This window comes from Crassostrea angulata, chromosome 7 (genome assembly GCF_025612915.1).
Source record: "Crassostrea angulata isolate pt1a10 chromosome 7, ASM2561291v2, whole genome shotgun sequence".
Taxonomy (NCBI): Eukaryota; Metazoa; Mollusca; class Bivalvia; order Ostreida; family Ostreidae; genus Magallana; species Magallana angulata.
In genome coordinates, this window is record NC_069117.1 from 47,064,141 (window position 1) to 47,086,158 (window position 22,018).

General features: G+C 34.5%; 2 protein-coding genes across 13 annotated transcripts in view; one reads left to right on the forward strand and one right to left on the reverse strand.

The window, feature by feature from the left end:
• LOC128192295 (kelch-like protein 5) overlaps positions 1 to 5,140 on the forward strand; it is a 19,160-nt gene extending 14,020 nt beyond the window's left edge. For all 6 annotated transcript variants that reach the window (XM_052864881.1, XM_052864879.1, XM_052864880.1 and 3 more), the window contains 7 exons: positions 159 to 355; positions 811 to 1,023; positions 1,424 to 1,613; positions 1,844 to 2,231; positions 2,518 to 2,730; positions 2,858 to 3,029; positions 3,277 to 5,140. In XM_052864881.1, the coding sequence (XP_052720841.1) occupies positions 159 to 355; positions 811 to 1,023; positions 1,424 to 1,613; positions 1,844 to 2,231; positions 2,518 to 2,730; positions 2,858 to 3,029; positions 3,277 to 3,336 (1,433 nt within the window). In that variant the 3' untranslated portion in view covers positions 3,337 to 5,140. The remainder of the gene's footprint in view (positions 1 to 158; positions 356 to 810; positions 1,024 to 1,423; positions 1,614 to 1,843; positions 2,232 to 2,517; positions 2,731 to 2,857; positions 3,030 to 3,276) is intronic.
• LOC128192291 (uncharacterized) overlaps positions 3,889 to 22,018 on the reverse strand; it is a 27,073-nt gene continuing 8,943 nt past the window's right edge. For 3 of the 7 annotated variants that reach the window (XM_052864867.1, XM_052864866.1, XM_052864872.1), the window contains 34 exons: positions 21,650 to 21,707; positions 21,474 to 21,537; positions 20,283 to 20,435; positions 19,942 to 20,019; positions 19,611 to 19,772; positions 19,415 to 19,502; positions 19,137 to 19,232; positions 18,920 to 18,957; positions 18,675 to 18,821; positions 18,143 to 18,263; positions 17,933 to 18,039; positions 17,562 to 17,759; positions 17,226 to 17,339; positions 16,877 to 16,990; positions 16,670 to 16,763; positions 16,480 to 16,554; positions 16,311 to 16,363; positions 15,808 to 15,852; positions 14,499 to 14,589; positions 13,759 to 13,893; positions 13,415 to 13,429; positions 10,974 to 11,117; positions 10,724 to 10,834; positions 10,397 to 10,512; positions 10,133 to 10,271; positions 9,282 to 9,341; positions 9,059 to 9,192; positions 8,821 to 8,955; positions 8,152 to 8,288; positions 7,489 to 7,628; positions 7,030 to 7,152; positions 6,786 to 6,863; positions 6,278 to 6,425; positions 3,889 to 5,589 (listed from right to left, as the gene is read on the reverse strand). In XM_052864867.1, coding sequence (XP_052720827.1) covers positions 5,453 to 5,589; positions 6,278 to 6,425; positions 6,786 to 6,863; positions 7,030 to 7,152; positions 7,489 to 7,628; positions 8,152 to 8,288; positions 8,821 to 8,955; positions 9,059 to 9,192; positions 9,282 to 9,341; positions 10,133 to 10,271; positions 10,397 to 10,512; positions 10,724 to 10,834; positions 10,974 to 11,117; positions 13,415 to 13,429; positions 13,759 to 13,893; positions 14,499 to 14,589; positions 15,808 to 15,852; positions 16,311 to 16,363; positions 16,480 to 16,554; positions 16,670 to 16,763; positions 16,877 to 16,990; positions 17,226 to 17,339; positions 17,562 to 17,759; positions 17,933 to 18,039; positions 18,143 to 18,263; positions 18,675 to 18,821; positions 18,920 to 18,957; positions 19,137 to 19,232; positions 19,415 to 19,502; positions 19,611 to 19,772; positions 19,942 to 20,019; positions 20,283 to 20,435; positions 21,474 to 21,537; positions 21,650 to 21,707 — 3,648 coding nt within the window. In that variant the 3' untranslated portion in view covers positions 3,889 to 5,452. The remainder of the gene's footprint in view (positions 5,590 to 6,277; positions 6,426 to 6,785; positions 6,864 to 7,029; positions 7,153 to 7,488; positions 7,629 to 8,151; positions 8,289 to 8,820; positions 8,956 to 9,058; positions 9,193 to 9,281; positions 9,342 to 10,132; positions 10,272 to 10,396; positions 10,513 to 10,723; positions 10,835 to 10,973; positions 11,118 to 13,414; positions 13,430 to 13,758; positions 13,894 to 14,498; positions 14,590 to 15,807; positions 15,853 to 16,310; positions 16,364 to 16,479; positions 16,555 to 16,669; positions 16,764 to 16,876; positions 16,991 to 17,225; positions 17,340 to 17,561; positions 17,760 to 17,932; positions 18,040 to 18,142; positions 18,264 to 18,674; positions 18,822 to 18,919; positions 18,958 to 19,136; positions 19,233 to 19,414; positions 19,503 to 19,610; positions 19,773 to 19,941; positions 20,020 to 20,282; positions 20,436 to 21,473; positions 21,538 to 21,649; positions 21,708 to 22,018) is intronic. The other 4 variants (XM_052864871.1, XM_052864870.1, XM_052864869.1 and 1 more) reach the window with 3 other exon arrangements.

Here is a 22,018-nt window from a genome sequence, read left to right on the forward strand (position 1 = left end):
CCTACCGATACATTTTTTTTATTCTAGGACTGTGGGGAAGAATGTTTTAATGAAAATATTGTTTGGTTGCTATATAAGATCTCAACCAAGATCTCGATACAAGAGGATTCTGGGACTGTCTCGAAATAACAAAGTTTTTTTATTGTTTGGTTTGCTAGGTAAGATCTCCCTACAAGAGGACACAGTGGAGAACCTGCTATCCACAGCCTGTCTCCTACAGCTATCCGAGGTGGTGGAGGCGTGCTGTAGCTTCCTCATGAAGCAGCTCCACCCCTCCAACTGTATCGGTATCCGCCAGTTTGCCGACGCTCAGGGATGCTCCAACTTGTACAAAGTCGCCAACACATATCTCATGGTAAGAAAAACTTAAACAAACAAAAGGAAAGCAACATTAAAAAAAATTTTTGTTTGCCTGCCCCAAAATTCTGTGTTTAAAAAAACTTTGGATTGGTGGTTTGGAAGTTAAGTAAAAGTGAAACAGGAAAATGGATTGAAAATAAAAATGTATGCTCAAGTTTTTGATAACGACATCTGGAGTTGGGTACTTTTTCATCAGTTGATCTGGAGGTTAAAAATGAACTATATTTTAAAGGTGGCCTATAGAACTTCAGATTTATCAAAATAAAAATCATATCTGTATCAGAACTGCAAAATTTCTTGTGTTATTTTGCATTATCATTATCTGTTATTAAGTGCAGATCATGGTTAGATTTTCAACTAGCCAGAGAGTTTAATAGTACATGCATTCAGTGTATTTTATAGAGCAATGAGGCTAGTTTTAGATTAAAATGCCTGTTTTCTGTTCTTCAGGATAATTTTGTTCAAGTAATGCACAATCAGGAATTTTTGATACTGCCTGCAGAGGAAGTATGTCGTCTGCTCGCCAGTGATGACCTCAATGTACCAGATGAAGAAACTATTTTCCAAGCCTTGGTGATGTGGGCGAAACATGATCTGTCTAACAGAAAGAAATATTTAGCCAAACTACTTTCCCACATCAAACTGCCTCTAATGTCCCCACAGGTATTGCTTGGATCCACTTAACGAATAAATCTCATTAAATTGTTTTGAGGGGTTAAAACTCAAAGCCGTTTATCAGTTTGATTCGCAGAAGTTTATGTAATTTACCAGAGTTCTGATTAAGAGTAACTTTCCCTCTCTTTGAATTAATGGTATTTTACAGCCAAATGAATTACGTAATGTTAATCTACAAAGATAAAAATGTCTTCTGAAGAGTGGACATTTATGATTAGTTTTGGAGGGGATATTCTAGGGAGAACAGTTAAAAAGTTGTTTTGCAATGCCAGAAGCAATTTAACATGAACATTATCTTAGGATGTCAGCAGCAGTTTGAAGCCGTTATTACAGAAGTTCTGTCAGGGAAGGATCACTGTAGACTCATTTTTATGCCTTTTTCTCACAGTTTATTGCTGATCATGTTGAAACCAATGCCCTATTTCGTGAAGAGAAGGAATGTCAAGCTCTGATCATGGAGGCCTTGAAGTATCACCTGTTACCAGAGCGCCGGTCCTCCTTCCAGAGTCCCCGCACGAAGCCCAGAAAGTCCACGGTGGGGCTCATGTATGCTGTGGGTGGCATTGATTGCAACAAAGGTAGAGGTCCTCTTAATTTTATGTAAATGTCATAGCGTCTCATTTCCTTACAAAAACAACCCTAGCACTAAGCAAATTAATGACTTGTTATATAAAAGATGAAGTTCATTTCCTAAAAAAAAAAAAGGAATTATGTTATCTCAGTGTCTGAGAAAAGCCATAAAAACGAGTCAAAACTTAGGTAGTCTACTTCAAGTTCTTTTGTTTCATAAGATTAACATATATTTCAGGGGCCACAACTATAGAGAAATATGACCTGCGCACAAATTCATGGACCCAAGTGGCAAACATGAGTGGGCGACGTCTTCAGTTTGGTGTGGCCGTCATTGAAGACAAACTCTACATCGTGGGTGGGAGAGACGGACTCAAAACACTGAACACGGTGGAGTGCTTTGATCCAAAGAAAAAGTCTTGGAATCTCATGCCCCCCATGTCCACCCACAGGCACGGACTGGGGGTGGGGGTCCTGGAGGGACCGATGTATGCAGTCGGAGGACACGACGGCTGGTCTTACCTGAACACAGTGGAGCGATGGGACCCCCAGGCCAGGCAGTGGAGCTTTGTTGCCCCAATGTCCACCTCAAGGAGCACTGTCGGAGTTGCTGTGCTGATGGGAAAGTATGTCCACAAATCATTTCAGATTCAGTTGAACATGGTTACAGCAGCACAGCAAATATGCTTATAATAAATTCATGATTACAGTGTAGTTTTATTACCACTGGTATTATAATGTATTAAAAATTATGGCAGATTAATATCAAATCAAGATTGTTCCTCCCTGGCACTTTGCTATGAGTGTAATTTACTATAAACTGTTAAATTGAGGATGTTCAATAAAATATAGTTCAGTAAGAACCAAGAAATATATTTTCTATAACAAAACTTTTTGGGGGTTTTATTTCAGACTTTATGCAGTGGGAGGAAGGGATGGCAGCTCTTGTTTAAAGACAGTGGAGTGTTTTGACCCCCACACAAACAAATGGCTACACTGCAGTCCCATGTCAAAGAGGAGGGGAGGAGTTGGTGTGGCCACATGTAATGGTTTCCTGTATGCAGTTGGGGGTCATGAGGCACCTGCTTCAAACCCATCATGCTGCAGATTTGACTGTGCCGAAAGGTATTCAATATTCTTTATCTCATATTATACATTTGATTTAATGTGACTGACGCCATTTACCATGATAGTGTATAAATGTGTATTTTGCGGGAATGTTTTTTTTAAATTTGGTTAATCTCTTGAACAGGTATGACCCAAAAACGGACCAGTGGACCATGATTGCCAACATCAGTTCCCCCAGGGATGCAGTGGGGGTGTGTATTCTGGGGGAGAGAGTGTTTGCTGTTGGCGGATATGATGGTCAGCATTACCTCCAAGACGTGGAGTCATATGACCCAGTCACAAATGAATGGTCCAAGGTCAGTGTCTGTCTGAAATTTGTAACTTGGTGTGTGGATGTTCAACTGGTCTAGTTTTATCACCGCTTAATATATATTCATTCCTTATTCACATTTGATTATTAGGAAATGGCTAGGTAATATATAGGTAATACTCTCCCCCAAATGAAAAACAAATTAAAAAATAACAATTTAAATGAGTTACTGTTGATCACATCACTAAATGATTATCTTAGAAAAATCTAACCAATGAAAATGTTTTTTACAGATGGCAACCCTATGCACTGGCCGAGCAGGGGCATGTGTGGTCCATGTTCCAAACAGTTGACATAAAAGGAAATGGTCGCTAGCCTCCTTGAGGAAGTGGCCATCGGGATTTTTCCGCCGCAAAAACAAAAATCAGGACCGACATATGATTGTGTGAAGGGTTTCAGAGAAACTGATCAATCTGGTATAGCATCACTTGGTGCCACAGTCCACATATCAACCAGGTGCTAGTAGACTGGCCAAGTCTTTCCAGTAAATGCCATAGAAGTCAATGCAACCGATAGCATTTGACTGTGAACCAAATTGTCTCTTTACAAACTGTGATAGTAACATAAACAAAAAAAGCCTTTTATACGGAAGATCTTTGACCTTAAAAAGCAGCTTTTGTTCTCCATTCGTACGAGAAATCATGTCTTAAAAAAAAAATTGTGTAAAATATACATTACATGTACAAATTACTGATTAAGTATTGTACATTACTGTATATTAACAGAGATTGTCAATTATTTCAGTGCTAATGTTTGTGTAAATATCATTAATGTCTCCAAATGTACAGTTCATTTTTTAATTCGATATTTTCTGTTGAGATGGGTAGTTCCGTTAGTTGTTTTGGGTGTATATATATGTATGAAATGTTTTGTGTGTTTGATTCTTGTGAAGTATTACTCTCTATGAGATGGTGTTAATGTTTCGTGCAATAAGCTTTCCTGTATCCTTAAAAAAGTGCACAGCTGGCCTCATTGTTTGGTTGTCTCGAATTGTTTAAGTTAGTTTCCTATAGAAAAGAAACAAAGCCTCTAATGATTGGTTGTAAGGTGTACTTTTAAAAAGTAAAACACATTCTGATTGGTTGTAAAGTATTAATCACATACCAATAACTCTTAATATTTTATATAACCTAATGCTTCATTGGATACACCGCATGGAAAACAGGACTGTGTATGCTTGCAGTGAGATCTTTAATTTTTGCAAGAGTTAATTTTCTTGATTAAAGAAAGATTTGAGGATTTTTGGCATTTACAATTTGTTACTCGGTTTAAGTCAGGAAAAAAGTTAACGTATTAAAGCCCTGAATAATATGCCATGTTTTATGGTTTATGGAGGAGGAAAATGAATCCCAAAGGAATATTTTTGATTTCACAGCATTTACCAGGTGGATATTAGCAGAAAGCAAAGGGCATTATTAATGAGCTTTATCCTTTAAATCTAATTAATTTCTGTACAGTTCTAAATGTTGTGTGTATTAGAGAAAGTACTAGTATGCTTTGTACTATTTAGTAGTTGCCCAACTGCTTGCCCTGCATACCTAGTACATGTATTGAGTGTTTTGTTGGTGGGTTTTTTTTCAAATATGACCTTGCATGTGAATCAGGTTTTTTTTATATTTTGTAGAACATGTTCATCAGTTTGTTAGAGATGTTACACATTTTTTGTAAGTAATTATGGACCAATCATAACACTCATTAGGCATTTTTTGTAAATAACATTATTCTTATTGCTCACACCATACCAAAACATTTCTACATCGAAAACCTGTCTTCCGTATCTCTCTCACTCTCCATCATACAGTTCAATTTTTAAAGTGCTAGTCAAGATACAAACCAGGAACATTTACTTTTGAATCAATGAAAGCAGTTATCATATGGAGAAACTCCAGAAGTAATTGTTACATTGATTCATATAAATCATGAAAAAAAAAAATCTTTCACTAAGGAAACAAAGTGTTTGTTGATTTTTGGTGAATAATCACGTTATCTTCAATGTGCTGTGTAAATATTGTCAATCACTGATCTTTCTTTTTTTTATTGATAACCATATTTTGTACACTCTGAAAAAAAAATAAACTTGAAAAACAAAACTATGAATTGCTTTTTGTTTTATTTTCAACAACCAATCACAACCTTAAATAAAATGTCGTATAAATGCCAAGTATCACAGTTCGGGTCAGCAGTCGATTCCAAATCTTACGGACGGAATTACGGTAAACAGACGTGGACAAAGTATTTTTGGGGATTACCATGTATACATAAAACTATCACTGTCAACAAAATAAATAATGAAATACAAATATTTCCACAAAATAAAGCCAAATTTCATCAAAATGACCATTTGGCAGAAATTGCTTAGGAACACTGTTTTCATGCATGTCTTTAGCTTTGGGTGACTTTTTCCCCGTTTTAGTTCCCTGTCAGATGACTTTGGATTTCCACTGCTCGTTTATAGTCCTCAATGGCCTCATCACGTTTCCCCAGCTTACCTAAGACGTCTGCTCTTCTCTTCAGCACAAGGGGATCGTCAGGTTTTAGTGAGAGGGCTTAAATTGATTAAAAATGTTTAATAAATCAACTTAATAACTGTGTTTAATGTAATGTGGTAATCTATAGTCTGTCCCAAGATATCCTGAATTGAGATTTTGCTTAATTGCTTGATATTTATAAGAACCTCAGGGTTCAAACGATGTTCATTCAAAAGTATGAAAAATTTCCAAGATTTCTCAGTAGAAATGTTCCTGTTAGCTTATCAGGTTTCAATACAATGTTAAAAAATGTGATATGCAGCAAGCCCGGATGATAATGTTGAAATATTGTGCGATGTATTCCGAATGAAAAGATGTGAACATTCCCCATTATAAATCTCCGTAAGAAATCTGTTTTTGTTCCTGTGAATTTTTCCGAGTGAAAAATGATAATGTGTCAATGAAATTATCTTGGAAATTATCCCTTTCAACTATTTCAATCGCACTTCTTTCACAGGTTTGTGTATTCTTATTAAAAATAGTCCAAATGTGCTGCATAAATATCTGGGGACAGACAATAATAGAGGGAATACATATTTTGATTTTTAACTCCAATTCTTAATTTGGTATATTATTATTGTTTAATACATGTACATGGATGTGCTTCTTGTAAAATGTAGTAATGTGATAGAAGGAATAAAAATTTAACTATATTGTACAATGTATTATAATAGGATGGATGAAAAAACTGTCTGTTGGGCAGTACCTTTAGAGTAGTCCTTTTCTGCTTGATCAAACTGCTCCATGGAAGCATACAGATTTCCTCTGTTGAAATACATGTGGGCCGTGTGCGGACTAAGTTTAATGGCTGCCTTGAAGTCTCCAAGTGCACCCTGGGAATCTCGCAACATTACCTGAAAAGAGACAGTTTCAGTATTGAGATTTGTTTTAAGTAATTATGCTGATTGTGATTTTAATCACAATTATAATTGAGATTTTCTATTTTTTTCTATATGTTTTGTAGCTTTTGTTAGAAATACATGTACCCTAGCTAAAAGCCTAAATTCCCTTCTGTTTAATTCAGTTTATTGACATCACCATGTTGGCATATAGTCAAAATGAAATCAAATGACAGACAAAAGAATATTATAACATAAAGACTATAGCATGCAAGACAAATTTAAACAATTCTTTATAGTCCCTGCAAAAATCTGTTCAAATCAAATGAATTCAACGGTTATATGATGAGTGACAAATTCTGTGGTTTGACCTACTTTTGTGATGGCCCGGTTCAGTAGGGCAGACTCGTCCTGGGGGTTGTGTTCCACCGCGCTGTTGTAATAATTCAGAGCCTGCAAACAATGTCAGATATTAATTATCAGGGAAATACACCAGTAAAATTTTTATTTACCTCAAAGACATCATAATACCACTGAAATAAAATTAGGAAGATTACAAAGAAAGATCAATATAAAAATACATGCAGTATAAAAAAGTGGTTGTGATAATTTGGCTGACCTGTTTGAAGTGCCGGGTGTGGAAGTACACATTGGCGGCATTGAAGTAAGCCAGTGAGTAGGTGGGGTCCATCCTGATGGCATTCTGGTAGTCCTTCATGGCGTTCACACGGTCCTTCATGAACTGAAACAGAAATCACAACCATTTCTTACACAGGCATCATCAAGCAGAGCATCCCCTCATACAAGAAATAAATACGACATCTTCAGAAATAACTCACTGGTAACATAGAAAATGAAGATAGGGTTTCTTTTATTATATTAATGGATTTAATATGATATTAAGGATTCTTAGTGCTATTGATTTTTTTTTTCAATTCTGTACATAACACTTACAGAGAAATAAACTAAAACAACAACATACACTCATTCAGCATTTCTATATCCCCTCGCGAGAGGATATAACACATATTTGCAGTGATTAGTTCCATTTACAAAGAGAGATAACTCTGAGGATTACCTGGTTAATGACGCCTCTGTTGGTCAGTAACTCTGCTGTGGGCGACACCTTGATGGACTCACAAATGTCCTGGAAGGCTGCAAACGTGTTGCTCATCTGGAGATTGACCACTGCCCGGCCCTCTAAGGCAGGCTTGAACCCTATAAAGATTATAAACATGTAAGTTGTTACGATCTAATTACTTGAAAGATTCCTGTCACATAAAAAATGTACAGTAAATATTCTCGTACAAGACTTCCATTGTGGATTAAATTCAATTGATCTCAGCAGGATTCAGCTTGGCTAGAATATTTCAACTTATGCCTTCATCATATCAGTAAACTCATATATAAATAACTAAGTGCAGTTTTAAAAATCCTGTTTAAACATAACAACAATCACAAATTGAATGTCAATCCGATAACTCATACCTCAATTATGTATAGAAGTTATCTTACTGTAGAACAAGAATTATAGTACATGTATTATATGCCTATTTTTTTAATTCACTGATAGCTGATTGACTAGTATCCCTCCAGTGTAACGACTTGTTCGCATCTGTACGCAAAGGCTGCTCACGAAAATTGCAGATATTTATCGCATGTTTTTAATACTTGGTTTACTCTATATGCTGTACACATAAAGGCATGTTTATCTATGGACTATTTTGTCTCAGCCACTTACTAGGATTGATCTCGATGGCAGCTGTAAACTGTCTCCAGGCGTGCATGAACTTGCCAGACACTTGTAGAGTGTACGCCAGGTTGACTCGAGCTGGCAGATGAAGTGGATTTTGCATCAAAACTCTCTCATAATCTCGTCTACAAAGGAAAAAGAAAAACTTTAAAGATATAAACAAAAAATATACACATAGTCAGAAAAAAATGAAAACTCCTTCAAATTGAGGCAGGATGGGCAACAAATTACTGTGAAATCATTGAATTTTGTGGGCGCCAATTTTTGTAGATTATGGGGTTTTTTGCTTATTCATGGGGATGTAATTTCGTGGATGCATCAGTTTTTAGTTTCAGTAGGTAAACTAAATCATTTATATGTAGTTTTCGTTGAGGATGTAAATTTGTGGGTGAGCGCTACCCACGAATACCACGAAAACTGAGCCACCGCAAATTCTATTGATTTCACAGTAACCATCAGATCTGCCTTTAATTTGTAAACATTATATTTTTGGCCATAAACTGTCATTTAGTATAAAAAAAATCCAAATACTTCAGCTTTTAAATTTGAACATTTTCCTATATCTTTATACAGAATTCTTTGTTTAAGGATCGAGGTAAATATAGCCTAAAAACGGCCACGACCATCGTGCCCTCTTAACGTTACATTAACCAGTACCTGGCATAAATGATTCCTCCCTGAGAACCATAATCCATATAGACATTTCCACGTGCAATGATTCCATCCAAAAAGAATGGATTTCTCTCCAGACAGGAAGTAAACACCCCTACTGCTTCCTTCAGTCGATCCATTCTGATAAAGAAAAAAATTTCACAATGAGGTTGGGAATGTTTCATTCAATACCAAACTGAAATGTTTTATTTAGTGTTCATTATCATATCTGATGGCCACTCACTTGTGGTAGCAGAGACCCAGTGTATGGAGAATTCTGTAGTTCTGCGGGTCTAGTTTAGCAGCCATCTTAAAGTCATAGAGAGCATTGGTGTAATCCTTCTGGGAGAAGTACAGCAAACCTCGATTGATCAAGACCTACAAATCAGAAATTCCATTCTTAAAAAGCAATATCTAATAAAGTTAAAATGACATATACTACCATCATAAACAGATGAATTACAAACCTTTGTTCGGAGTCTGTTGTCATCTCCAAGTAGCAGCACTATACCATAGTCTTTCAGAGACTGAAATATAAAGAATGGTTTCAAGTCAATTAATTTGTTGTTAAAGACCATGCAACAAGAAAAAAATTTATTGAATGTTCTAGCAAACTTGCAAATTTACTTTTTGATAGGACTCTTCTTTTATCCAAACTCTCTGGGATATTTATAGCCATTTACATACTGTATACAGGGTTATCTTCACCCCGTTTTATTTTTGCCCTTCAACACTTGCAAACAGTTTCGCCACGTCTTAATTTCGCCCAGACACACTTGTGTATTAAAAAGATAAAGTGGAACATAGGAATTCGCCCACTCTTAAATTCGCCTGCTGACAACAAGGGCAAAAGGGGCGAAAATAAAACGGGGCAAATATTTCCACGTATACACAATTATTTTCTTTAAGTGAAATGCTGATTAGGCAAAATCATGAATAAAGCTTAATGGGTTTCCCTGCAAGATTCCTACCAATTCCTAGAAAAAGTTCATGGTAGTAATAAATTCTGATGTAACAAATTGATTTTGGGAGATCCATAGAGAATAATTACAAAATTTACATCTATTATAATGGATTGTTTTTAAAGTCCCAAAATGAAAATATCAATTGACCTCCAGAATCTCCACTAAGAGTTTTATCATAGGTCTCCGCCATGGTTGAATTTTTGTGTGGAGAGAGAGAGAGAGAGAGAGAGAGAGAGAGAGAGAGAGAGAGAGAGAGAATGAGGAAGAGAGAGAATATGAGGAACAGAGAGAGAGAGATAGCTTAATGGTTGTTATTTTTATCACATTTAATAATATTATTGCTGAAAACCCACTTTATGGTAATTTTTCTTCTCCTGGTAGCAGACAGCTCTGTTGAAGAATGCCAGGTCACATGTACTGTCTATTCCGATGGCAATGTCAAGGTCACGGATGGCAAGGTCATAGGCCTTGATATGATACTTGAGTGCCCCTCTGTAATCAATTATCAAATACAGTCAGCGTGCTTAATGTGGTAAACAGATATATTCATGCTATATAAATGATCTTCAAAATCAAACAATAAAATTACACAATAAGACTATATGCAATATAATTACCTGTAAAGGTAAGCCCGAACACTGCGGGGCTGGAGCTTGGTGGCCTCATTGCAGTTCAGAATAGCCTTAGTGTAATTCTTCTTCATGCCGTAATAACATGCTCGGCTAAGGTATGCCTACAAGAAGATCAACAATGTTAAAATTGGGTTGCTTTAAAAAAATTACTTCCAAATCCATGTGTCAACATTTTAGATATGCACAAAGCTAAAAAAAATTTGCGGTTTTACAATTAGCAGCAAGTTTAATGGATTGATGAAAGATCAGCCAACAAGTACAACAACTATAGTAGTGCTAGCAACTATGATAAAAATGGCTTTATTGACTTACCTGGAATATTCTAGGGTTGATGGCTAGAGCTCTGTTGAAGTCTTGGATTCCTTCTCTACTCAAGCCTCGGCTGCTGAGCTTCATCTTAGCCACACCTCTTTGATAGAGAGCCTGCCATATACACACAATTTAGAATATAAAATTGGAACTACATGTACACAAAAACTCAACATCTCTTACTTCTTTCAGTTGGTGTTTAATTATGTAATAATTAATTTAATAAGTAGATGTATTTGAATACATGTCTTACCTGAGCATAGTTGGGGTTGATTTTGACTGCTGAGGTAAACGCATCTTTTGCTTCGTGATAACCTTTCAACTCGATGTGGCACATACCAATCAGGAAATGACACTCAGAAGCCTCCATTGGCCAAGGTTCTCGTCTCCATGGTTTCTACAGCATTATAAATATAATCCATTAGTTTCATGGGTGCATCGAACCAACAATACAATAAGCAATACCCATAACATTAAGTATCTTAATTTCTCCCATATAGATTTCTCCTGATTCATTTTTATATGTTTTCAACCTTTTCACATCAAACATTATTACTTGGCTTAACAGAGACTATAACTAAAAACTTGAGTTTTAATGGATCAAATAAACAAAAATAAAGCTCACTCGGGGTACAAAGCATTTACTAGTATTGCTGCAACTTATTGCTAAGCTACAAGAAAATTTAATATGCCTGAAATACCATACTGAATTGTAACTCAGTTATAAATACATGTAATAAACTATCATACAGTATTTATTTGGATGTTGGTACTTATAGCAAGTGTCTCACTTCAAAAACTATATTAAACTGTAGTAGGTACATGTATTTTCAGACTGAAATATTACATAACTATCAATCATTAGACACACATCAACACTAAATTCATTTACCATCACTCTAAAACACTTAATTAGGATAATTAAGCTACATTAATACAGTACATGGCGTGGACTGATCAAATCATAAATATCACTGTAAATTGGACATATAAGATTTTTGGTCTGTGTGTTGGTATCTATATCAGGAAGTTAAACAAATACATTCTCAACATTACAAACTACGACAAATGTTAACACAAACTACTTTCAAACTGCCTTTTGGATTGGATAACATTATTACATGTACACCGTTATTACCGTAAATTACAGTTGAAATGTGTAAACTGTAACACAGATAACTGTACCAATCTTTACAGGAACAGTTACAGTAACTGTAAACTGATCAAGAGTCACTGTCAGACCTATACTGGTATGTTGTTACATGTGGTACTCTCTCACATACTCTCTTGCTTACAAATTAATTGGTTTAATCTAACTGTAGATACATATTACTGCAAGTGAAATGCATACTGAAATTGCAATATGCATGAGTAATTGTAGCATAATGCATGCATCATGGATGGAACATAGATTGATATATGTATAATTGAAAACTGTACATACAAAATGTACAATTTTTATATATCTTATGTGTAATGATGACCATAATTAATGTACCGAAAGTCAATATAGATACTGGTATATGTTTTATTGAGCTTGTAAATTTTGATTACGTCTCATTTGTGGATGTAACTGTAATTTGTAGTACATACAAAGTGGCATGTATATATGCACATACAAGTTGAACATACACTTAAGATATGAAGCAAACTTGTAAATATGTTAGTGGTATTCTTAATCATAACACAGTCATATTGGTACATGTAAAATACATAAATAACATGTATATGTAATAAACATACATTTTGTCGAATACAGTCAAACTTCGTTATCTCGAACTGGATGGGACTATTTTAAAATTTCGAGATATCCAAGTATTCAAGATATTGAGGGTTAAATACTTTAAAAAATAAGTGGTCGGGCTTACAAATCACTTGGACATACACATTGTATTCGAGATATCAGTGTTCGAGATATCGTAGTTCAACTGTATATACATTCATTACTGACTGACTGTAAAACTGTAACATATGTAGCCATTCTATATGTAACTGCTAAATAAATGAATGAATATATTGGACCCTGGCCATGCATCAACAAGCTTCAGAGTTCATGCCTTCACACATCACCAACCCTGTCATTCACCCATAGCCATTGATAATTAGCCAACAAGCTTCAAACACACTGAAATGCTGTGATGTTTCATTTTTTTGTTTCAACAGGTCTGGTGTCACATGCTGGTACATCAATGTTAATGTCTTCATTATCAATTTAAAATTATAATATGTAAAAAATTTTAAAAAAAAAATGTTGCATAAAAGAAAAAAAAAGATTTTTCGTTAAAAAAAAAACCAAATTTAAAGATAAATTTTTTTGTCAGTAAATTTGGAAGAAAATCAATACATGGATTAAAAGAAAGTTTATAGAGTTAAACAAAAATTGATTAATAAGAGATTCAATATTCTGCTTTAAAAGATTATCAAACACATGTTAAATGGAATTTGCATTGCAAGATGTACATGTTAAATAATATTTAATAAGTTAAATCAGTCATCAAAGCATTAGTCAGCATAAATGTTAAAAATACAAAATAGACCACATTAGAATACCAACTGGCTAAACTAGATGTATATAGTTTATATACGTTATGGGTTCATAATATGAAGCATCGATACATTTAGCCATAAATAAACTACAGACTTGGCCCAAAGTTCCCATAGATTATACTTCCATGGTTCTGTACATTGCCTTACCCCATTGCTATCTCGCTGATTAGGAAAAAATTTAAATCATTTATACAGAGCATGAAATACAACAAGTTTGACCCTGATACCTTAAATTGCCATCTTGTTAAAACTTTCAAAGACTAGTAATTCTCCCATTCATTGTTAATAACATGTAGATTATTGGTTTAAAATTTCACAGTTAACAGTGTTACATTAATAAAACAATTTAACCATTCCCACAGGTGTTACTACATTGGTACAAAAACATAATTATTATTATGATTAACATAAACATTCAGAAATTTTCCCTCTTAATACATCATAATGACAATTACGACAACCACAAAGATTACTGATTTACAGAAACTTACATATAGCTGTAGAGCTCTGTCAAAGCTGGTGATGGCGTCTTTAAATACCTTGGCCTTCATCTGAGTTTTGCCCAGAAGCATGAACAATGGCGGAACTGGTTTCACTCGTGTCGCGGCATTGAGAGCTTCTATGGCCTGCAAGAGATCAAAACGATTGGTCAGAAAGACTTTATTTCCAATTTACAGTCATAGAATTATTTTTGAATAGTCACTGCTTAAATGTGCCAAAACTTGAGTGATATCTCAATCCCTTTAAACAACCATCACTGTGGATGTCATGCAATAGAATACTGAGTATTTGAGCAACATAATGTGTAAAGATAAAAATTGTCTTAAGATACTGTAAATTTCTAATTAAATGCGAGGAATTAATATCTGCTTAAAATTGTGAGAAGCACATCTCGCAGATTTTAAAATCTCATTTTTTTTTGGACAGTATTAAAATAATTTGAATAATGAAAAAAACTTAGGCATTCACAATTTTATATTCCCGCAATTTGAAGCAAAACCATAGCATCCCATGGTTCTCGCGTAAAAAAAAATCTACAGTAAGATTAATATTATCATTATGTGAATTTTGTTGTCAAATAGTAATGTGAGGATGATTTATTTTTGCAGAGGTTTAATTGCAAATATTTCCACCTGGCAGATATTTTTACAATTAAAGTACCAGTACATTTAATGGTTATATGTATATTGAACATTAATTCATTTTGTTTCATCTATCATAATGAACTGACCTTGTCATAATTCTTCAGGAAGGACTGTACCACTGCTTGCTGTGTGGGCATCTCTCCCAGAGAGGAGTTGGAGCTCATCTCTGAAGCATGTCTGTGTGGGAGATAAAAATGAAGGCAGGAATTACTCAATAGGTTAAATCAGAGGATAGTACAGAATGTTATATTGTTACAATAGCAGACACAACACTCAGTCACCTCATGGCAAAATCTCTTTGAAAGCAGACTAGAGACATGCAGAAAAATGAATCTAAAATGATGAATATTTATACATAAACATATATTTGGACAAACATGACTGTCGTTGGTTGTTGCCTAGTAACTGTAATGTATTTTATCTTAACTGCATCATCTCAACAGGAACAAATACAGGTATTCATAAATCTTTGTATTTTGAATTTATTTTATTTTTTCAAAACGTAAAATAAATTTTTTTGATCATGTACACTTTGCAAGTTTTAAAAAATCATATGTGATACAGTATGTCATGAAAGCAGATTTAATTGGGTGCATTAGTTAAGGTACAGACAATGTTACAAGAATTAAGGGGGAATTTAGGGGGAGTTGTTTAATGTATATATACAGTGAAACTTCTGTAAAAGAAAGATTAGATCTTATTGTTAGTATTAAAATACATTGTATATTTGCAACCTTTAGAACACACATTTGATTAGTATTAACTCATTAGTAACAGTAATGAACTGTCAACAAACTGTTTTATTGTCAAGATTCAAGCCAACCACTGCAAGATACAGACAGGATAAGAAATCAGATGAGGCTCACAGAGTTCCTATAACCCATCTCCAACCCCATTGTCCAGAGCATGGACCTTAAAATCTTTCAAACCCCTTCCCTTATTTCAATATGATTTAAAACCTCCTTTAGCTCTTGACTTTAAATCATTCCCATTTAAAGAAATTGTCCACCGCTTTTCAATCTACCACTATTTTTATCCAGATGCAAAATTTCTTGCATCGTTGGAACCCATGGGTTTTCTATTCGTTACACTGCTTTCAACAGCAGTGTAATGGATAGAAAACCTGTGGGTTCCGACCATGAATTTCTTAATGATCACTCCAAACTTTAAACTTGTTGACTGCTTTACATACAGTATTTTCAAACATATTTTCATCAATAAAATATTAAAGGATGGATTTAGGTGAGCTTGGAATATAAAAAGAATAATTATCCCCCCCCTCCCCCCCCCACCTCCTTTTCATGAGTACAAAATGCATAAAGCTGGAGTGACACAGAATCTGAAACAGAGAGTGACACAGGGACAGAATGTGATAGGTAACAGGTGCTCCCATACCGTGCCATCGAATCTTTTTTGGCTTGCCTGCCTAGTTCAAACATCCTGATCAAAATAGTCAAATACAGTCACAACACTGAAGCGGAATGTCATATCAATCAACATTGCTTTGGACTGATAGCAACAATATAAATCATTAATTGTTTACAAGCATAAAAAAAAATAGTTTATGGACATCTACAAACATGCTGGAAATCTCATTCGCAAGTTAACATAAACTCAATGATTTCTTGCTATTTTTGATAATGACTGATGAATTTCAAAATGAGTGGATATTTAAACAACTTGCAATGATCTATACATGCTTATGATTATGATCAACTAATACATGTTTGTAATCTTCTAAATTTGTACAAAAGTCTCATAAATGTAAATATGATAATTAAATAAAGACATGCATATTTTCGATAAGTATCTGTCAAAAACATATCTCCATAATGTGAATTACAAGAACAAATTTTCAGATACTGTTTGTTTGAATGAAAAAAATAAAGGTTCCTTACTTGACACAGAAAGCGGCCATCTCCAGATTTCCTAGCTCCAGCACTAGCTGACCCTGTAAAAAACAAAAAATCGCATACAGTGGGTGTTCAACTTCTTAATGTGAAACTAATGTTCAAAATAATTCAGACTGTATTGCTATCTGAACTTAATATATCATAAAATATTTACCCTGTACATATAGTAATGGTGGACATCTGGACGTAGATGTATAGCTCTGGTGAAGTCTTTTAATGCAGCACGCAGCTGAAATTTCATAAAAAAAAAAAATAACATGAAAATATAGTTGCAGTGTTCATACATGTTAATCGTAGTTTTTCAAAAGGTTTGAACACATTTGCTGCATTACTTCTGTACTCACATCATGTATCTTGTGATATGCTTCCCCACGGCAGACATATGCCCTCACATACGTAGGATCCACCTTGATGCCTGCAGTAAACTTCTTGATGGCTCTGAATGAAATGTAAAAAGCATTTCATAATGATTATGACATAGAAAAACTTCAAGGCAATTAAGAAGTAGTTTTGAAAGATACCACTTGTCAATATTTCTCCATTGGTCTTACCTGTGATAATTCTCGTAATGGTTCATGTAAATAAGACCTAGATTCACATGAGCACAAGCAATATCCTTGTTTAGTTTGAGCACACTTTCAAAATCTGGGATAGCATCTTCAAACCTATGAAATACCAAAGCGTACTGGTACATATGTAAGATAATAATACTCTCAGTCAAGACAACAAGGAAAAAATGGAAAAATGGAAACATGCAATCAATAGTGAAATCTCACAAAAACTCTTTTCTGCATTTTTACTCAAATATAGTACATGTACAATGCTGGATTGTAGACTAAATAAATTGACAGGAATAAGAGGTGTATGTAATTCAACTATCAGCTTGAGGTACAAGTGTACCTGTTCATGGAATTGTACAGGATGCCTCGATGAAGGTAAGACATGACGTTGTCATCATTGTCGTTGATGAGGAGGGAGACACTGTAGTCATGTAGAGCTTGCTTTGGATGAGCCCTGTCAAAACATTATTTCAATCATTGCTTAGAACTACCATACATATATATATAGCAAACAAAGTACCCACATATTTCATTAAGGACATGTTTGCAGTACATGTATAGATATTAAGTTTGTTGCAAGAATGGATGCTCAGTACAGTAATATCTGTGTAAATTGGTGTTAATCCTTACAGATAATTTTCTCTGTTTCCAGTAACATTTGCAGTAAAGGTCTTACTTTCTAAGAATACAGGCCCTGTAAAAGAATGCCTGCCAGCTCTTGGGGTCTAAATGAATAGCTGCTGACAAGTCTTCTACTGCAGCGTTCCACTGGGTTTGCTCTGCTAGGGCGCGACCTCGATACATGCGAGCCATAGAGTTCAAAGGGTCAACCCTCAGAAGGTCTGTGAAGTCTTGAATGGCTGTATTCCAATTTCTATTCATCAAAAACATCAAATTGGTACAACAAAAATCAAATAGGTAATAAATCCAAATAATGCGAACGCCTTAATTAATATGAGATGGTATAAAAAGTCTGTGGAACTTCCTATTACCTTTAAAGCAATTTAAGCAAGTTTAAAAGAGAACAACTGGATCTTGAATACATACTTCTGTTGGAAATAATACATGGCATGCTTTAAAATGGCATCAGTTCTGGTTGGGAGAATCTTCTTGCACATCATGAAGTCATCCAAAGCCAATGGCATCTTGTCAGTCTACAAATATATGGAAAAATATTACAGATAAGTTTGAAGAACAATTTAAAATGCTACTGGTATTGACAGGTGTGCAGAAAACGTTAGGAAATCAGCCACTAACCTTTTCATACATGGCTGCTCTTTGGAAGTAAGCTTCATGGTCTCTGGGATTTAGCTTGATGGCCATGGAGTAGTTGATTATTGCATCATTGGGATTATTCTCCTTCCTCAATATCTCTGCCCTGGAAGAGTAAAATCATGGCTTATTAAATTGATAAAAATTCCTTATGATCAAATTTCATTTAACATTTTATTTACAAAACTGCTAAAAAAACATGATTTTTTTCTGAGTACATGTAAATATCTCTAAATTTTGACCTAAAGATCCCCTTTCTCTCCCTACCACAATAAGAGCACTGTAGATTCCTTATTTTACGCGAGTACTTAATTCCATGATTCAATCATTTTTCATCAAATTGCGAGAACATAAAATCGCGAATGCTGAATTTTTATCATAGTTTCATGTAGGTTACATGTGTCCAAAAAATAAAAGTGAGATTTTAAAATTTGCGAGATGTGCTCCTCGCAATTATAAGCAGATATCTATTCCTAGCGTTTAATTAAGAATCTACAGCATATATTTTTAGTCTTACATGGATCTGTATGCCCCGCCATGCTTGTTGTTGTACTTAAGGATGAAGGTCAGGTCAGCCTTGGCCTGTTGTTTCTGGTCCTTCAGTAGATACAGAAGATGTCGGTGCCAGTAGGCATCCAGAAGCAGGGGCTCCATCTTGATGGCCCTGTGTGGGTAAACTAGTTGTGTTAATTCACAGCTGAATGGTAATCACAAAAAGACATGCTGTTTAAAGTATGGAGTTTAAAAAACAGTTGTACTTACAGATCAAGGTCTATCTGGGCTGCTTTTATCATTCCAACCTTTAAAAAAAAACACACCACTGCATGAATATTATGACTCTTAAAAAGTAGAAAATGTGTTCTGGTAACAATAAACATTGTAGCTTAATACAAACTACAATTATGTTTATTGTTCATGATACATGATATTGCTATTGGAATAGTTTACCTTTGAACAAATAATAATTGTACACTTGTACCTTTCTATAGAGAGCTCCTCTTCTACAGAGGTCAAACGCTTTCGGTTTTCCCATTGCAATTTGACCAGTTAATTTCTGAATCTCTTCATGGATTATCTAAAATGATGGATATTTTGGAATATGATATCTTAACCAACCACCAGCTAAACATACAAAGACATGTACTTGTGTAAGTACCAATAAAATACTTATCTGAATATCATACTATGATATGCACTATGTAATAGTTGCTAGAATTATTATATACCATATTTAGTTTAGATATGTCTATACTGTACCTGGTGAAGCTCAATATTTTGCTCTGAATCGTCCAGTGGTTCAATCTCACTCAAGGCATCAGAGATATAGCTGCTCAAAGAGTCTTTCCTATATTTACAAAGAAACACACACTTATGCATAGAAGCTTTAATTGTTAAATTGACAAAACTCTTTAGAACTGGCTCTACTTACTTATCATTGAATACAAATGTTTACCTTTTCTTTTCCTTCTCCTTCTCTTCACGTGTTTGGGACACGGGTTCATCTGGCTGGTACTCAGGTTCCTCATCCTCGGACTCGGAGGGAGTAGGGGGGAACACCTGGTCAAACCAGCCATTCCACATGTCTCGCACCCACTCCCTGGGGACACAGTCGTTGCTGTTTAATCATAAAAGAGTAAAACTATGTATTCTAGTAAAAAAGACCATGAACAATTTGTTTCAATAAGAATCTTAATTATCAAAGTTTTTCCTCTTTGCAGCAGTATAGATGAGCATAAAACACTATATTTTTAAGAAAATTGAAGATTTTTGTAATAAAAACTTACGGCATTTTCTTGATTTTTGTGAAGGAATCAAAATCCAAAAGGTTCGGCAGGCTGAGGCGAGATCCTTGTCTCACTTTCCTGTTTATGTACACAAATCCATGTAATTATTGCTGTATTAAAGGATATTTGATCAAAACTTTAAAGGCTAACTGCACTGGATGCAGTGAAATGTTTTTATTGTGAATATGATTTTTCAAGATATTTGAGAATTTAAGATAAAGCAATAAAAATACATATCAAATAAACAGTGATTGAGATTTCCAACTCACTTTGACATACAAACAGTACCTGAGACATCAATGTCCAACAGTATATTAATTCTGAATTGGATGAGTACTTACGAGGACACTCTCAGTTCCCTCTCCACGGGAGGAACAATTTTGAGCATGGAGTTAGAGCGCTCAATAGGTTTAGGAGGTGCTCGGAGGAACTTCTCAATCTGTTCTAGTCTCTCCATCGAGATTGGGGCTTTGCGTTTCGACTTCTTTTTTCCTCTATAGAAAAATTGAGAAATAACAAGTGGTAAAGGAGGTAAAAGTTTATATTCAATGGTTTCACATACGTAGAGCCTAGCCAGTACATATATTGGAAATATGAACAAAACACTTTTTATTTACTAGGAGAAATCTTATCTAATAATTGATCATGATGATTCTGATATTTAATCAAATTTGACCAGTATGTGCAATACTTCCAAGAGTAATTGTAAAGAACTGCCAGGTATCTCTCACTTCAGTTGCATCAAACATTAAAGCAGCTGAAGCATAAAGAGATTATCAAAAATCCACATCAAGTGCAAAAACAAGAAAAGAACCCGGAAGCAGAAAACCAGAACAAAATTTTTTACCTGAAAAAAGAATTAATGCAACTATAATATCCTTAAACCTCATCAGATAGGTCCCTAATATAAGATTCTTTTTTTTATTAACAATTAAGGTACTTACACCAGGTAAAAACATCAAACCACTTTGTGCATTAATTTTTGCAGTTTAATTCTAAATTCACCCCTGGACATGATCTATTTTAAAAACATCATGTTGTGTTGGTGAATAAATTTCAGATCATTAGTAAACCAACAGAGAAACATCCCTTTCTTAGAAAGACCCATTCTCAAACATGTGGCTGTGCAAACATACATACTTACAATCTAGATTTTCTACAAAGTTTGTTTAATAAGAAAAACAGTTAACAAAAAAAAAATGGGTTAAACTTTACATTGTACAGAATATCCATTATTTCTTTGACATATTGTAAAAAAAAAAATACCATTCACTGTGGTTTTGATTGATATTACCAAGTTTACAGTAAAAAAAAAAAAAAAAAAAAGACTTTTCCAAATTTTCCTAATCAAAACCACTGTTAACTGTGTAAACTTTAAAACATAGGGAATATAACTTTTTTAAAGAATTAAAAATGTACATTCAATTTAATTAAAATAAGATCTTTTATTTGTCAAAGCAGATCATAGATCTGATTTTAATCATATTTGCTGTAAACTTAGTTACTGAAAATAATGCAAGTCACTCTCTTACTTTTTGGGAAGGATGACATATGCCCTGCCTGCCTGAAGCGCAAGTTCTGCTGGTGTAGGCTCATCTACAAACATGGGCAAGAACTTATATGAATTGATTTGCTAAAGTAATAAACATGTGCAAATTTTCTGTAGAAAAACAAAGCAGCCCTTTGAAGCATTGTAAATGATCATCACCTTTCATCTTTGGTTCCTCTTTATATGTCTCCGCCCTCTCTTCTGCTATCTTCTCTTGCTTTAAAATTTAAATAAGAAAACCATGAAACAATTCAGAGAAGTTTTTTCATAATAATAAATGCAGCTTTAAACTGTACTAAAATATTCATGTATGTTCATATTTCTTTCTGCTGTGAACACGTTCCATCTTTAAAAATATCTCCACCTTAGACTATTTGATTTCCCGTAATCCCATTTGAAGTCTTATTTTTGCACATCGCATTGTTTCCCTAATTACTTGCAACTTTCATTTCAGTGTTTTTTGATATCTTGTAACCTGTAGCTTTTATGGATTTTTTTGTACATTTATTTGTCTTTCTATCATTGCCA